The 15,956-nt window shown below is 50.7% G+C and overlaps 7 protein-coding genes across 7 annotated transcripts; 4 read left to right on the top strand and 3 right to left on the bottom strand.

Annotated features, from left to right (window-relative positions):
• Positions 1 to 596: 596 nt before the first annotated feature.
• On the top strand, positions 597 to 1,756 carry N7477_010154 (Ran family GTP-binding nuclear protein; the record flags this gene model as incomplete). The annotated part of the gene is made up of 5 exons (XM_056971815.1): positions 597 to 794; positions 1,003 to 1,095; positions 1,157 to 1,310; positions 1,360 to 1,565; positions 1,625 to 1,756. Coding segments are annotated over 5 exons (783 nt in total), but the record flags the coding sequence as incomplete, so codon positions are not given.
• Positions 1,757 to 2,418: 662 nt separating this feature from the next.
• Positions 2,419 to 6,107, bottom strand: N7477_010153 (uncharacterized protein; the record flags this gene model as incomplete). Its single annotated transcript, XM_056971814.1, is given in 4 exon segments — positions 2,419 to 2,436; positions 2,495 to 3,874; positions 3,928 to 4,690; positions 4,705 to 6,107. 4 exon segments carry the CDS (start codon positions 6,105 to 6,107, stop codon positions 2,419 to 2,421), a joined length of 3,564 nt encoding a protein of 1,187 aa, XP_056818793.1.
• A 1,731-nt stretch (positions 6,108 to 7,838) lies between these two features.
• Positions 7,839 to 8,179, top strand: N7477_010152 (uncharacterized protein; the record flags this gene model as incomplete). The annotated part of the gene is made up of 2 exons (XM_056971813.1): positions 7,839 to 7,911; positions 7,980 to 8,179. 2 exons carry the CDS (start codon positions 7,839 to 7,841, stop codon positions 8,177 to 8,179), a joined length of 273 nt encoding a protein of 90 aa, XP_056818792.1.
• Positions 8,180 to 8,201: 22 nt separating this feature from the next.
• Positions 8,202 to 8,576, top strand: N7477_010151 (uncharacterized protein; the record flags this gene model as incomplete). Its single annotated transcript, XM_056971812.1, has 2 exons — positions 8,202 to 8,244; positions 8,311 to 8,576. 2 exons carry the CDS (start codon positions 8,202 to 8,204, stop codon positions 8,574 to 8,576), a joined length of 309 nt encoding a protein of 102 aa, XP_056818791.1.
• A 485-nt stretch (positions 8,577 to 9,061) lies between these two features.
• On the top strand, positions 9,062 to 9,591 carry N7477_010150 (SCP2 sterol-binding domain-containing protein; the record flags this gene model as incomplete). The annotated part of the gene is made up of 3 exons (XM_056971811.1): positions 9,062 to 9,077; positions 9,160 to 9,369; positions 9,428 to 9,591. The coding sequence occupies 3 exons, from the start codon at positions 9,062 to 9,064 to the stop codon at positions 9,589 to 9,591; spliced, it is 390 nt and encodes a 129-aa protein (XP_056818790.1).
• Positions 9,592 to 9,763: 172 nt separating this feature from the next.
• On the bottom strand, positions 9,764 to 14,187 carry N7477_010149 (uncharacterized protein; the record flags this gene model as incomplete). Its single annotated transcript, XM_056971810.1, has 2 exons — positions 9,764 to 13,831; positions 13,879 to 14,187. Coding segments are annotated over 2 exons (4,377 nt in total), but the record flags the coding sequence as incomplete, so codon positions are not given.
• A 454-nt stretch (positions 14,188 to 14,641) lies between these two features.
• On the bottom strand, positions 14,642 to 15,791 carry N7477_010148 (uncharacterized protein; the record flags this gene model as incomplete). Its single annotated transcript, XM_056971809.1, has 3 exons — positions 14,642 to 14,689; positions 14,745 to 15,400; positions 15,452 to 15,791. 3 exons carry the CDS (start codon positions 15,789 to 15,791, stop codon positions 14,642 to 14,644), a joined length of 1,044 nt encoding a protein of 347 aa, XP_056818788.1.
• Positions 15,792 to 15,956: the final 165 nt, after the last annotated feature.

Below are 15,956 nucleotides of genomic sequence, written 5' to 3'. Positions count from 1 at the left end.
CTCCGTGCAGACCATGCCTCTCAGTCCAGCGTGGGTCTCTACTGGCCATGTGGTTGACTTCGAGCTTACTGCTCTTCATTTCCGGCTGGCTACGACAAGATAGGATAACTGAGGAATGTTGATTTGCCTCAGTGCGATATGTATTCTATTCGGAATGGTTTAGAGGGATTTCTGCAACGTACAAGAATGGCATTCGGTCCATATATACTATCGAATGGCTTATTAAATATCGCAGTATGCTTCGGTATTCCTCTTTATTGCAAGTAAGTCTTGTTCACAAATCGATGTTTCCTGCTGTCGGGAAGTCAGTGATATCCCCACATGTACTATTCCTTTCTTGAGCAATGACGTCCGTTCTTTACGATCCAGGAATCCCTCCATAGCTTGGCGAAAGCAGGAATCTTTCTCGAATTTAAAATCTGACCATGAAGCTCAAGCCTCCCACGAAGATTCAAGGCCGAGCAAACATGATCTTATTTGCAGTAGAGACAAGGTAGAAGAGAGAAGAATTGACACTACGTCAGGCCCCCCCTCAGGCACACAGACACGTGACCTGCCCGCGACCGGGCCAAAAATTCCAAACGACATTATTCAGACCTCCTTCCCTTCCTTTCCCTCCCTTCACCGCATCTACCAACTCTCCACCTCTACCCATCTACAAAAATACGCTCCCGCTGAACTATCGGCGTGCGATCATCTTAATTCCTAACTTTCGTGTTTCATATTCGACATGGCTGATCAGGTCCCCCCCCACCTTCAAGCTCGTCCTGGTCGGTGACGGTGGTACCGGCAAGGTAAGCTTGATTCCGACATCACTGTCGTCGATTGCTGGCGGAAAAGACGTCTTGTCGCTGGCGACAGTCAGTGACGCCCGATGGCGGCCTTGTCAGCTTCGTTGCTACGATGACCCCCTTGCCCCGCGATTGTCAACAAAAATGAAAATATCTGCCCAACCGTCGCCTCGTCTTCACAACGCCATCGCTAACGCACCCCATTTGGTAGACCACCTTCGTCAAGCGCCACTTGACTGGTGAATTCGAGAAGAAGTACATTGCCACTCTTGGTGTCGAGGTTCACCCGTTGAAGTTCACCACCGTACGTTATGCCCCGCCGAACCCCGCTTCGAATCCCTCGGTCGACTAACTCGAAGAGATAGAACTTGGGTGACATCCAGTTCGATGTCTGGGATACTGCCGGTCAGGAGAAGTTCGGTGGTCTCCGTGATGGCTACTACATCAACGGCCAGGCCGGTATCATCATGTTCGATGTTACCTCCCGCATCACCTACAAGAACGTTCCCAACTGGCACCGTGAGTTGTCCCATCAATTCGTCGATCGTTCGTCGCTAATATGACTCAGGTGACCTCGTCCGTGTCTGCGAGAACATTCCCATCGTTCTTTGCGGTAACAAGGTCGACGTGAAGGAGCGCAAGGTCAAGGCCAAGACCATCACCTTCCACCGCAAGAAGAACCTCCAGTACTACGACATCTCCGCCAAGTCCAACTACAACTTCGAGAAGCCCTTCCTGTGGCTCGCCCGCAAGCTGGTTGGCAACCCCCAGCTGGTGCGTATAAATCTCCATCTGATCCTTCCCAACCGCAATTTTACTGACCCACCCTGCAGGAGTTCGTTGCTGCCCCCGCCCTCGCTCCCCCCGAGGTCCAGGTCGACCACGCGCAGATGGAGAAGTACCGCCAGGAGATGGAGGCTGCTGTTTCTCAGCCCCTCCCCGACGAGGACGACGCCGACCTGTAAAGCGGTGCATCCAACTCACGGGCCCACGACTTTTCCAGCCCTCCCTTTTTGGCGCGATCTCCGACCGGTCGACAAGGGACGGTATATTCCACGACCGAATGTTTTTGACTTTGCCCCGCAAAAACAAAATCCATTCCCAGAATCACGATACAACGAAAGCGGTTGGGGCGCCCCAGTGGCGGTTTGAAGAAAGGGACGGCACGATTATGCATTTCTTTTTTTTGGTTTCCCCCCAACCTTAGTAGCCTAGACCCTTACCATCTCAATGCTTGTTTTTTCCTCTTCCCCGAAATGAGCACGCTGCATAACAAAAGCAAGTACTCTTTCAACAAGATCTAAAAGAATTTTTTATATGTTCTCATGACACAAGGCTTCTTCGAGTTGCTTAATCTTGATCTTCGTGAATAATCTTATCCACACTGAAAACAAAAGGACGGATAGCAAACGCATTGTAAGTTGCATGAAGTGGAATCTCAAGGGTATAAGTCGAACAAAGGGAAGTCTTTCCTGCGCCTGAAAACCACCCGTAAATCAAGGGACAAAAGTATCATGTGCAAGAAAGGAATGAGCAATTATCACACCCCTAAACCATCTATGTGCGTAAAACAAGGCACCAGGTACGAAGATCGTCTCCGGCGACGAAGACCAGTTTCCGTCCTGGCTCAGTCATGGCGCACACCCTAGAGAAGGTGTTAGAAAAAAAAAACAATGTGTAGAAAGACAAAAGGAAAAACTTACGAAGAGATAAGCCAACTCCCGAGTATCCAGACGAGACACATTGAACGTGCCACCCTCATCAAGAGCACCACTGATCAGCTCGCGCTTCTTATTCTGCAGCTCGATGATCCGATCCTCAACAGTGCCTTCAATTAACAGCCTATGCACGAAAACCTCTCTCTTCTGACCAATGCGATGAGCACGATCAATAGCCTGGTCCTCGACATAAGGATTCCAGAACGGGTCGAAGAGAATGACATGTGACGCGGCGACGAGGTTCAGACCTGCATTTCCGGCCTTGAGAGAGACGAGCATAATTCTGACGTCCGGGTCGTCAGTGAACGCAGCCACGGAGGCATTGCGGTCTGCAATGTTCATACTTCCGTCGAAGCGGACGTATTTCCAGCCGCGTCGGTTGATGGGGACTTCGAGTAGATCTAGGAGCGAGGTGAATTGGCTGAAGATGATAGTCTTCTCAGATTGGCCTCTGTCTTCGTTGGCTTGGAGAATATCTGTCGCCTTGTCGATTTTGGCGCTAGGGATCCAGGTCTTCTCCAGACGGCGGATGTACTTCCTTTTCTCACGCTTGTTCTTCTGGGCCGCTTTTCGTAGCTCAGCCAGTGACACCTTCTTGCGTCTCTGTGCCTTCCCATCAGTTGAGGTATCGGAGTCGTAATCGTCCGAGTCGGAGTCTGAGGACTGCTCCGTCTCTTCCGCGGCGGCATCTTGAGGCGCTGCCTCCGGGTCATGGGCTATTTTGAAAGAGTTCGCATCGGTGATCTTGGTAGGATCAACTGGGCCACGGCAATTCTGGCACTTGATCATACCAGACTCGTCGTCACGGGCTAAGATGGTGGGGTCTGATATGCGAGCAAAACATTCAGTACAAACAGAGTGGCCACAGGGGATGTAGATGACCGCGTTCTCGGCTGTGTCCATGCAGATGGGACAGGTGCCGTCGTCTTCATTTTCGTTGTTCTTGATACGACTGACAACAGACTTGTCCAACAATTTCGCGTTGGCTACCAGGTTCACGCCTTCGACTGTTGTAGCAGGCTCGGCGTTGTATCCATGCATGAGATGAGGGTGGCAGCATGCCTGTCGTAGCCGTAGAAGAAGAACCAGGACATGACTGTAGTTTCGGCCTAGGGTTCCAGCGTTGAGATATCTGGTGACTTGGTCTTGTGTGTTCGCATTCAATCTCGTGTACATTTGTTGCTCATGCTCACTGAAAACAACGTGCACCTGCTCGATGACCTTAGGCGGAAGTTGAAGAATCGGCTCGCCGTCGATTTTGGATTCCTTTGTGCGGCGGAAACAGATGGACTTGACAAGGACGCGTAGCTGGGCCATTGCCTGCTCACCCGCGCCTCCTCCTGATTTGATCGGTCGAACGAAGGTCTAGTAGCTAGATTAGCTTTTAGTTTTGATTTGAGAATTATCGAGAGACTCACGCTCTTGAACTTCTCCTTGTTGTTGTATGGCCTGATCCGGAGGTATCCCAACAACGACTGGAAATCCTCAAGTCGATTCATCATGGGTGTTCCAGTCAAGCACCAGCGAAAGGTAGCATTGACACTGGAACAAGCCTTGGTAGACTTTGCCAAGGGATTCTTGATGTTTTGGGCCTCGTCTACGATGACTCGGTGGAATTTGCTGACTGGAAGAAAGAGAACGGCCTGTTCTTGAATTTTCCTCACAAGGCTAGCATCTTTTCCCTCCTTTTCAAGTTTCTCTGCTTTGAGCTTTAGCTTGAAGTTGGCAGTCAGCGTACCAAAGGTTGTGATGATGACATCTTTGGTTTTCAGTACTCTCCAGGGGGAGTTTCGCGTATCGCCGTGGAAAATAAACACAGACAGCTGGTCATTACCGGGCTGTACGTGGCGTTTAATCTCTAATCGCCACTGATCCATGAGAGCTTTGGGGCATACGATAAGAACAGGATGTTGCTCAGGGTCCGTGGGTGGACTAGCAACCATGAGAGCGATGGCCTGAATCGTTTTGCCGAGACCCATATCATCGGCGAGAATACCACCTTTGTGACTGCTTTCTTCTTTTGCCTTCATCCATGCCAACCCAATTTTTTGATGCTTCATTAATGTGACTTTCAGGCCACTTGGAGTGTCGTCTTTATCTGCTTTTGTGGCCTCACGAATGTCTTTGATACCAGTGATCAAGTTCTTGATGTCTTGAGGGAAATCCGCTTCCTCATAATGCCTGCAAGCATATACGTTAGTATTCGACCATGGGTGCGTTTGCGTTTGGATGGGGAGGAATACGCAAAGTCGTCTTCAACCATATCAAGCTCCATCTGGTCGCGGACCAGTTCCATAGCCTTTTCTACGGCTTTCGAATCACGCATGTATGGGTCGCGCAAGTATATGTCACGCGCGCGAGGATCTGGCTCCCGCATCCACGGAAGCACCCTGCCAGGCATATGCGTATGTCCATCAGGAAGAGTTCTCGTAGGAACAAATTCAGTCGGCCTGCCAAATCGGGAGTTGAAAATATCCGGGGTAATCTCTTGGAGTTCATCATCTTCATTGGAATTGTCCATTGATGAGATGGGTGGCATCCTCCACGGCGTTGGGAATGATCCATCGAAAAAGCCTTGCGGTGTGAAATGCGCCCTGTGGTCCTCTTGCCTCGGTATCGGCGGGTTAGAAGAGAAGTCAAATCCACTGCGACTCAGGTCTCCCAGACTTGAAAAGCCATTCGGAAGGCCACTAAGAAGATGGGTTCGATCGGGGAGATTGAGAGTCGATGACGGCATAAGTCGACTTGCACTGTATGTTGATGGATTTGCACGGCCCGTTGAATTCAGTTGTTGTCGGTCAAAGCCGCGTTCGTCATCACTCGACTCATCCTGTTGTGCCTGCAACATGCGAGCGAATTCTCCATCCCGTTCCAGCTGGAATTGCTGTCGGATCTCTTGCTCACTGTCCTTTTGGTCCCCTTTGATCTTTTCCCGAGCCTGCTCTTCTGAGATGTTGTCTAACCTAGCCACGTCCCGAACGTTCTCCTCTCCTAAAAGACTTGCATATATTTGGCGGTTCTGAGCTAGCTGTGTCTCCATGTTTTCGTCGATTTGGGCCATTCGAGATCGAGTCTTATCCAGAACAGCCCGCTTCGATGTCTGCACAGGAGCTAACGAGCTAAATGAGTCCTGTCGCGGTCGCTTCCGACTTATGTCGAAGGGAGTAGGTGCAGGAAACCCAGTTCGACTGGATGCAGCGCCAAATGGAGAAGGAGCGGACGATGGCCATTGTGGGGTAGACCTAGAATCAGCATTTTCTTGTGTACTTGGTCTCACTGGAGACGCATCCAGGTTGGAGGAAGGACGAGTATGCCCGTGGGCAACGGAGGACGAGTGGTGACGGCTATTTGCAGCGACAGCGGCGGCAGATGTAGTGGGAGTATCAACTCTAGACACTGGGGGAGTCGAGACAGTCTGTGGAGTTACAGCAGGAGCCTCCTCGCCCAGTAGTCGAGCGACCTGGGTTTCGAGCTCATGGATCTTATCCATTGCTTCTGCGATGGCAAAGCTATCATTGGGTCGGTTGTCTTGTAGATCGGCGTGGATGAATTTGTGGAGGTCCAGCTCCTCCAGTAGATCCTGGACTTCGCCCTCCATGGCTGAGAGTCGAGGACTGGATAGACCGAGTTAATATGGTGATAGACTGACTCGTTGAGCCTGGCGTCCAAGTAGATGAGGTGCTGGATATCTGCGTCGCCTCGAGCCGATGAAGCTGGAAGGCGGAAACAGTAGATGAAAGTTCTTCAAAGTCAAGACAGTGAAGGAAAATTTACAGTATGAAAGCGCAGGTCATGAGACTGGCGGTTTCAGAAGGGCCACTCGTGGATAGAATGAGTCGGAGGACCTCAGATTTGCAATAAACTCAAGAAACCACTATTCCGATATTAATCGACCGCGCGTAGGAAGGTGACAGTATATAGTGAAGAAGTGTTGGAAACATACCGAAGAATCTTCAGATGCTTTCATTGGATGAAGGGGTAAGATCTGTACAAGCTTGATACTTACTTGGAGTCGTGGATGGGTGAACCCCGTCGATTCCCGCGATCCCACCTCGAAATGAGCGTAGTCAACCTGGCCCGTATGGCAGATTCAGATCTACTTCCACGGGATTTCAGTGTTCGATCAGATGCAGAAGGACGAGGAGACGGGTCGCCACCCTGATCAAAGCAGGAGATGAGATGTGGATCGGGTGCCTGAGGAGGAGAAATTGCGACAACCGAAAAAGCGGTCTCAGTCAGGCAGAAATTCGACAGCCAAATGCCAGGAAAAAGCAAAGCCAGGGTACGTCCACGTTCCACCGACTCTACGCACTGCGAGTTCTCTGTGACAAGAGCTCAAAGACGTCAGGACTGGGTATCTGCGCTTGGCGGAGTCGCAAATGTTGCGATGTGGAGCGCTCGGGAGAGACGCCCGGGTCTAGTGGACAAGATTCTCGAATAGAGGGAGTTGACCGGGGTAATTTCGATGTCTAATGGCCAGTGCTAGAGCCCATTGACTGCCTAGCTTTTTGACGACTGGGGCGATGTCATCATGAGCGTCCCCACGGCGCCCAGGTGAAGATACGGCATGTCCACTATGCGGCTATTCGGGCCACGACATGGATCTCTAAGTTCTGTGGTTCAACATCTTCCTCGACCAACTTTGAACATCTCAAGGTTTTACTCCATAATTATGCATCAATTTCTACACCCTTGATCATTGTCCTCTTGGCTCTCTACAGCCTTTATCGACACGTAGACGCGTCCACGGGTGGGAAGACAAACAATGCAAACAGCAGGGTTGGCCCTACTTGCCTCTTTCGGTCGAAGTAGACTCGTCGGGACTAATCTGCGTCTGGCCGCAATTCACACCAGGACTACTATTTCGATGCCCCGAACATGGAAATGACTCACAGTCACACCTGCAATCTTCAAATCAGGCCTCGGAAACTGGATACACAAGATGGTGATTCGCAGGGTGGCTGACAGCTGTTTCCGACCTCCAAACGTTGGTATCTATAGTCGCATTCGGTGGCAGGCAAGATGAGAGTACGACATCTCTCGATCTGGAGTCTATGGCACAATGGGTTCGTCGTGAATATGAGAAATCAAACGGAGTGGTGGAGTGGAGTTTCATATACATTGTCATCATTGCACACCCGCATGTGTGTAGCGAGCCCAATCACATACTATAGCCATGGCGAAATCATCTGGAAACACACTGGCTCGAATACTCAACGCACATAAGCCACCACAAATATACCTCAGATATAAACGCAACTGCCGGAATCTGCCTCATCGGGAGAGATTTGTCATAGTGTCGATTAGTCTGCCGGGACCTCGCAGCCCGATGAGCACCGCTTCTCTTCGCAAGACATCACCATCCTCTTTCGCACTTGTACATACACGCGACCACCCCACCGGTAAGCGTAATCAGTAGAATAATTTCTGCGTCCCGTGATTGATTCAATCGACATTCGTCTATTGCCAGGAATATCGCCCGATGTTGAAGGTACGGAGAGCATGGAAATGACCACACTCCTGGTCAAGCAGTATCCGCCACTGTTTCATGCAGCCCTTGATACACTCGCACTCGAGAGGGCGCTCGCCGTGATGACGAACCTTCGACATCTCCGACTCATCGGTATCGTCGACGCGTGGCAGATTATGCGCTCATGTCGCTACATTTGAATATTGTGCTGTCTCCACTGGCATGCTTGAGAAGTCTGTCAGTGGTCTCGATCCACCTGGCGGACGTTTTCTACCTGCAGCCGAATCTTAGCTTTGGTACATCGCCGGTGTTTCGTAAACGCTGATCGCAGATCCGCCACCTGACCATCCATTCGGAGAGCATCCCTTACGAAACTGGTCGGTCAATAGATCATTTCAAGCTCCTTCACGCAAACCTGCAGAGTTCCGCCGGTCTCAAAAGCTTAGTCTTCCATTAAACAGGCGAGAGGAGCCTATCACCGATTTCATCAGCAATCGAGGAATATCTCCAAAGTTGCCCGAATATCGCATCAAACCAATGTGGGCCCGCGATAGAAAAAACGGTCTGCGCAGCTTAGCTAAGACGAGTGCGCTTTGAGTATCCGGGGAAAGCTTGGTCATTTGCAGCGGCTACTGCCGCCATCGGAGTTCCGCTAGGAGCGGTGACGTTAGGGCGTCTGGAGATGTTGGGGGCACGCGAGCGGGCGTTCGTCCTCAGGAGGAAAGGATTGTCCCTTCATCGCGATTGATACCGGATTCGTACAACCCTTGAGATGCATCGACAGCCACGGTCCGGAACCATGTGGATACCTCTTCTCTATTTATTCTGGGGTTTTCTGAGGCAGCACGGGAAAAGGGGAAGATCGACCAGTCGAAGTAGGATGAAGTAAAGCGCATGTCAAGGAGTCGGAGTTTCATTGTAGTTCAAGGTGCCTCTCAGGTGTGGAGAAAGCGCGGCTTCACGGGACCTCGGCTCGTCCGGGGTTCACATGTTGCCCGGGGTATTTCATCATCCTTTCTTATATAGGCCTGCGAACCATCACCATCTTCCTGTCCATTCACCACTTTATCAACGTACTCACCATGCCTCTCAAGAACGGTATGTTAGCTTGCGCACCATGATACCCACCGAGCGCACAATACCGACCTTCCGGAGCTACGTGCTGACAGCTGGACCCCAGATTCTTTCCCCTCCTCCGCCGCGTTCGACGCGATCAACGAGACCCTGCAGGCCGACCAGGCTGAGAAGAAGAATGCTATTAACTCGGCCAAGGCCATCGTTTCTTTCAACTTGAAGAACAAGGATGGTGAGGAGAAGAGCTGGTACCTCGACTTGAAGAACAAGGGCGAGGTCGGTGAGGGCGCCGCTCCCCAGGGTGCTAAGGCGGATGGTGAGTTATGATCCACAAGATACTATGGTCGTGCGATACTAATTTTCTCTGCGAATAGTCACCCTCTCTCTCTCGGATACCGATTTCGCTCAGCTCGTCTCCGGCAAGGCTAACGCCCAGCGCCTGTTCATGGGGGGTAAGCTTAAGATCAAGGGAAACATTATGAAGGCCACCAAGATGGAGCCTATTCTGAAGAAGGCTCAGGGCAAGGCCAAGCTGTAAAGATTAGATACCCTGTTTTCCTTACCAAGAAATTGTAAATAGAATATCCCTATGGGTGATATTTGTTTGCCCGTTTGTGTTACGTACTCGTTATGAAGTGCTTCGGTGCTACGGTAGTATGATGAATCGCTCAATAGTCTATTCTCTATGCAATGATGGAGCGTCTTAAAGTTCACAAGTCTTGAACATGGCCCTGTCGCGATACTCGCCCCTGATCCAAAACGACATAGTACTCTGCGTCCTTGACAGCTTCAATACGATGCGCAATCGTGATGACCGTTGAGAGCCGCAGCTCCTCACGGACGAGCTGCTGGATGTCAAGAGATGTCTCATGATCGATCGACGCAGTGGCCTCATCGAGAATGACAACCGGACTGCGCCGAAGGACAGCCCGCGTGAGCGCGATGAGCTGCCGCTGACCCTGACTGAGATTCTTGCCCCCGGCTTCAATATGCGTTTCGAGATGCCAGCCATGACGGCCACAGAGGCGCGCGAGTACATCGGCGCACTGCTGGTCTGAAAAGTCTCCGGTGGGATCTAGATTGAGCCGAATGCTCCCGGGAAAGAGAACCGGATCTTGTGCGACAAAAGTGACCCGGGTGCGCAGCGCCTGGGTGCTGACTTCGGCGATATCGATGTTGTCGATCGTGATCCGGCCCGTCTCTGGTCTGATGACGCTGAGAAGAGATACCGCCAAAGTGGACTTGCCGCTACCCGTGCGACCAATAATTGCGGTAGTTGAGCCGCCTGGAATGCGGAGAGATACATCCTTCAAGGAAGGGTCAAGGTGTGGTGCATAGCGAATGGTGACATCTTCGAAGGTGACATCACTGCCATAGCTCGGCCAGGCAGCTGGAGGTTCAACCGTGCCGGGAGACTCTTCTTCGATGTGAAGTAACTCGTCCACTCGTTCCACCGACACAAAGTCCATCTGCAATTGTCCATATTGCTTGCACAAAGCATGTGTGGACTCGACAAAGTTATTTGCAGCGATGAGCACAAATGCCACTAGCCCAGGTGTTATATTTGTGTATAGAGCTAGAGCAGTAAGGCAGAAGGTCGAGAATGCAGACAGGCTTTCAAAGCGGTACAAAAGCCATGCCTGCAATGACCAGTAGAAGTGGTCCATCCCTTGGAATTTGTCAACGACGGATATAACCCGGCTCTGGAACCGCTTCTCGGCGTGGAAGGCGCGCACCGTCGTGAGACCGTGAAGGAGCTCTCCAAAGTTTGACAGGAGTGGAGTCAAGGAGACCATCTCGAGACGCCTGAGGCTTTGCGAGGTTGGTAGAAATTGTAAGAAGATGAGGACGAAAAAAACCGTCAGTATCAACGAAAGAATCAAGAATGCTGGGGTCGCAGTGGCAATGACCAGGATAGAGGAGATCCAGGTGATAGCTTGGAATGCAATAATTTGAAACTGTTCGCTGATGTTTCCATCCACAACGCCAATGTCTGATGTCAAGCGGTTCATGAGCCGACCCACAGGGGTTACGTCGAAGAATCGAAAGGTTGCATGGCTGACGCGAACCATGACCTGTCTAAACAGCGCCTTGCCAGCAAAGTAGACGATGACTAGCATGAGGAACTGTGCGAGGAGTAGCGCGGCTGCTTGGAAGGAGATTATAGCGAAGAAAGTCCATAGCCATGGTCGCACATTGTCTCGTGGAGCCGGGAGTCGGTTCATAGGATTCGAAGGAGCGAAGTATGCGTCTGCGGCTGATGTAGCCATCAGCCCACCAGAGGATGATGAACTTGTATTGTAGGCCTCTCCCCATCCTTTCAGGAACCAGGATTGTCCGACGAATGCCAGGCGGTACACAATCAGAACTAAGACGAGTACAAGCCAGCATCGAAATTTGCCAGCTTTGATGTATGTCCAGTATACTCGAGCTTTTACGCCCCATTCCGCCCGGTGTTCTTCGTCAATGAACTTGTCCGGCACTGCTGCTGCCTCGTCTCCGAGACTAATTTCACCCTCCGTCTCTGTTTCAGAATCAGTGGATAACATTGAAGATTCCATCCCGTACTTCGACAAAGACATTATAGTATGTCTGTCGTGGACTGTACATTGCCCTTCATCGATCTCAATAATCTGGGAGGCAATAGCACGGACCAGCGCAGTCCGATGCGTGACGAGAACGATTGTGCGGCCCACCATCAAGGGACCGCACAAGCACTTGCGAACTATGAGCTCGGCAGTATTGTGATCGAGAGCTGATAACGGATCATCCAACAGAAGGACACGGGAGGCACTGTATACTGCTCGTGCAAGAGCTACGCGAGCCTTTTGACCTCCCGAGAGACCAATGCCATTCTCGCCCACGAACGTCAAATCACCGTGTTTGAATTGAGATAGATCTGGGAGCAGGGCGCACACATCAAGAGTTTGTTTGTAGCGTTGCTCGTCATATGGGGCAGAGAACAGGATATTATCACGAATACTCATACTCTGAAGCCAGGGTGTCTGGGCGCAATAACCTACCATCTCATTTGGAATGTGAGAGGTACCACCGAGTCGATCGAGTTCGCCGAGCAGAGCTTGGAGGAAGGCCGTCTTTCCAGCACCAACCTTACCACTCACAACAGTGATACCCTTCGGAATGATCACATTGACATCAATGAGCACGGGTACTGTTTTCCCCGGCCACGAAAATGAGCAAGACTTGAATTCGAACAGCTTTTCGTCTGTGGGGTCGTCGAGCGGAAGCTGGTCCTTGTCCGGCTCCCTCATGAAGTCTTCAATACGTCCGAGAGCAATAGACGCATTGATAAAAGCTGTTATCAAGCCGGGTATGTCTCGCAGCCGAGTCTCAAGCATAGTAAAGAGTTGAAGTGCGGGGAATATTATATCGATGCGCAGCTCACGCCCAGCGAGCAAGGTATAGGCATAAAGAGCGATAACCGGGAACACACCACTGGCAAAAGCATTGATGAAACGGATGAGAATACTCCACAAGCTGGTAATGATTCGTATATTTAATTCACTCTGTCGAGCTTCCATGACTTGCCGAAGCCAATGGTCTTGCCAACCATACCAGCGAAGATGACGGATCGCTTCCACGAACTGGGATGTGATTTGCAAGCGAGAATCGGTCGCTGCTCGCCTCTTTTCTTCCCATTGGAGAAGGATTCGAGTGATGATAGCATTCATAGCTTGAGCAACCAAAACAGCAAAAATGCCGAGGAAGCAGGAAGGGCCGAAGAGGGTCCAGACCAGCCAGACAGCAATGATGAGACCCAAGGGCTTGTCAATCAGAACATCAACCTCCCAAAATCGCTGAGCCACGTCATATACATCTCCTCGAAGAAGGTTGAAAATCTTGCCCAAAGAGGCAGCTTCTTTGGGCTTGACCTGCTTGACCTTTCTGTGCTGAGGGAGAAGACGGCTCAAGAACCCAGCTTTTACCGAGTCTTCTGCCAGCTCGCTTCTTGCTTCATTGTCAAGCATGCTGTCATCTTCAGTCAAAGAAGCTTCACCCTCGATCTTTCTTATGCCGAGAATATTTTTCCGCGAGAGAGCCTTCTCATAGACCATCATCACCATCTCACCTCGGGACCTCTCGTAACACCGTCGTCCGTACCAAAGATTCAACACCTGTGACTGAGCTGCTACTATACGAAGTATCAATGAAAATAGTGCGTAGGTCAATGGCACTCGTTTCGGTCTGGTCGGATCTTGCATCACCTGCAAAAGTTGCTGGAGCAGGACTGGCGTGGAGAAGTCACAAAACATCTGGATCGTAGCAATAGCGGAAATTATGAGAATATCGAGGCCATTGGCTTTCAACAAGCGCCCTAAGACAGCGCCTCGAATACGACGAAACTTCTCGTGTAACCGTTGGTGCTGGAATTCGTAGCCCAGAAGCCACACGTCTGCCTCATTCAATTTTCTTAGCCGTCCAAGAGATATGAGAGGTGCCATCCAGGACACGGTCAGGAATTGCCATAATCGCAGATTGTCTTCTGGGCTTCGGAAATCGCTGCATGGCACTTGACCAACTGAGCTGATGCTAAAAACCGGGAGTGAAGCCTTTCGAAATGGCATCAGCAAGATTGTGAAGCAAGCTCCCAGGCTAGCCGCCGCGGCAACATAACGGGTGATCGACCTGAAGTTTGGGCTTTCCCCGGGACTTGAAGCCATTGAGATCTCGACGACGAACATCAAGAGGTAGAATACCAGCATTGAGAGCGAACACGACCTCGGTCGGTCTACCGCGATTAGCACTGCTATTGTAGCCTGATCTAAGTCAATAGTCGTCACTCGAGCCATCGAAGGCCACTCACCCATGACGCAAGTAGAACGATAGACGAGAGTTCAGTTCTCGGGGGAAGACAGTGCACCACCTCGGCTGAGAATCCAATGACCGAGAAAGCAAGAAGAGCAAGAGTCCACCGAAGCGATTGTTTTACCCCCTCGGGCGGAAGCTCTTGATACTCATCCTTTTCCGAGATGAAGGGACACGTCCACTCGGGGCGCCATCGTCTCAGCAAAGGCCCCAACGAGTAGCACAGGGTAATCAGCAAAATTACAATCGCAGGTGCGATCGCGAGATATGGCAATGCACACGGTGACAGCCACGCATTGTTCGAGTCCTGGATTGGTCAGCTCGTGCACCGTCAAGGCAAGTAAGTCCCATAGTGCTCACCCAGAATTGACAATTGAACCGCTCATTGTCGTGTATCATAGGAACTTGATCCATCATTCATCACGCCAATACCCAAGTTAACGATCACTTTCTATGAACTGTCGCCGTATTGTGTTGCACGGCGTCGCGCTGCATTCGTATCGCGGGGCTGGGGGAACAACATTCCTCCGGTGGGTCATATAGTTAACATGTTCTGGTGCATAGTTGAACTTCAACCACAGAGCACCTTTACTATACAAAGCATTTGCTAATAAGATGGATAACGATTACATTCATCCTGCCGGATAAATACAGTTCCTGCCTAGGATCTACTTTATACCCTTCTTTCGTGACAAGAAATGCGACAAGATGATTGTACTCGGATTCGACGGTAATAGAAGCCAAGCACATGACAAAACTCCTTAAAAAATGGCAAAAGCATTTGGAGGGCTTGCGACTCCACCGATAACCTGGCATGCACGTTAGCTTGGCCTTTTCGTGCTGTCTCCGTGGTTCAAGAAATACTTTAAGCGGCATGCTAGACAGGAAGAAGCTGTATCTTCCAGTAGCCTTGCAATGCGAGGATAGTTTCTCGAGATCGAACATCTCACCAATAGGGGTACCCCATCCTGTCAGAACCCATTCATGAAGATTGAAGTTAGGGTCCGCGTGGCTACCTCGAATTGGAGCTCGCTCGAAGCTTGGTGCGTCACCGCCGACAGCAGCAAATTGATGATCCCATAACCACCGAAGCATTCCCTCTGTAGCTTCCACGCCATTGAAATCAGGAGACGGGCGATCTGACAAATCCTTTCGTTGCTGCTCATTCAAGTTGTTGTATGCAGCAGTGAAGCCACTCCGAATGAACAGAATGTCGCCTTTCCGAAATTCAAGCTTGTGATCCGTGACTACTTGCTTGAGAAGTTCAAGGGTGATTGCTTCTGACTCGAGAGCTGAAATTGAGATAGAGTGTGAGGCAGCCCAGTCGGCATAATCCAGAAGAACACCGCGGCCAGTGATCCCACCGTGCTCAACCATTGCTGCCATTGACCCGATTAGCCTCGATGATAACACGAACGGGAAAGAGCCCACGTTGTCTTTACCGTGAATACCAATCACATCCGAACTCTTAATCTCCTCGGTAGTATGTCCATTATAGAATTGTCGAGACTTTTGATTAGCTTAAGTGACGAGTTAGCTTTGCCTTTGGCAGACGAATGAGTCTTACTTACCGTAATGCCTGAACCCATCCCATTGAGTCGAACCTTGAGTATTGAAAGTCAAAATGTCATCATAAACACAATGGGGGGTCCGGAGAAAAAGCTCCTGCTTGAACGGATTGCGGTTGAAGCTTGGATAGGAAGGCATGCTGAGTGGCCAGTCAAGAGAGATGCGCACTCCAGTCTGAATCTCCTTCGCAGCCTCAACAATGACCTCCGGCGTGAGTAAGTTCAATGTGCCAAGCTCGTCGTTAGGGCCAAATCGACCCCACGCATTTCCTCGAGGGCCACTGGAGTCTAACGGGAGGGAGTCAAACGGGATCACGGCGTTGTCTTTCTTAGTCCCTGCCATGCTGTCTGAATAGGGTTTTGTTGGTAACGGTCAAGGTTTCCAATATGGACCGCGAAAGACGCATCCTCACCGGAACTCGTGCTTCATATAAGGCTCGCGACATAGATGGCCCTCGGGATATCTTTGAGCTCATTTCCCCGAGTTGAGGCCCCTCATTGAGCCAGC

Source organism: Penicillium maclennaniae, assembly GCF_028827695.1.
Source record: "Penicillium maclennaniae strain IBT 15551 chromosome Unknown utg000008l:1.0-3552695.0:1.0-3555053.0, whole genome shotgun sequence".
NCBI classification, from domain to species: domain Eukaryota; kingdom Fungi; phylum Ascomycota; class Eurotiomycetes; order Eurotiales; family Aspergillaceae; genus Penicillium; species Penicillium maclennaniae.
Note: the sequence above shows the minus strand (reverse complement) of the source record. Positions and strands in the feature narration are given on the sequence as shown.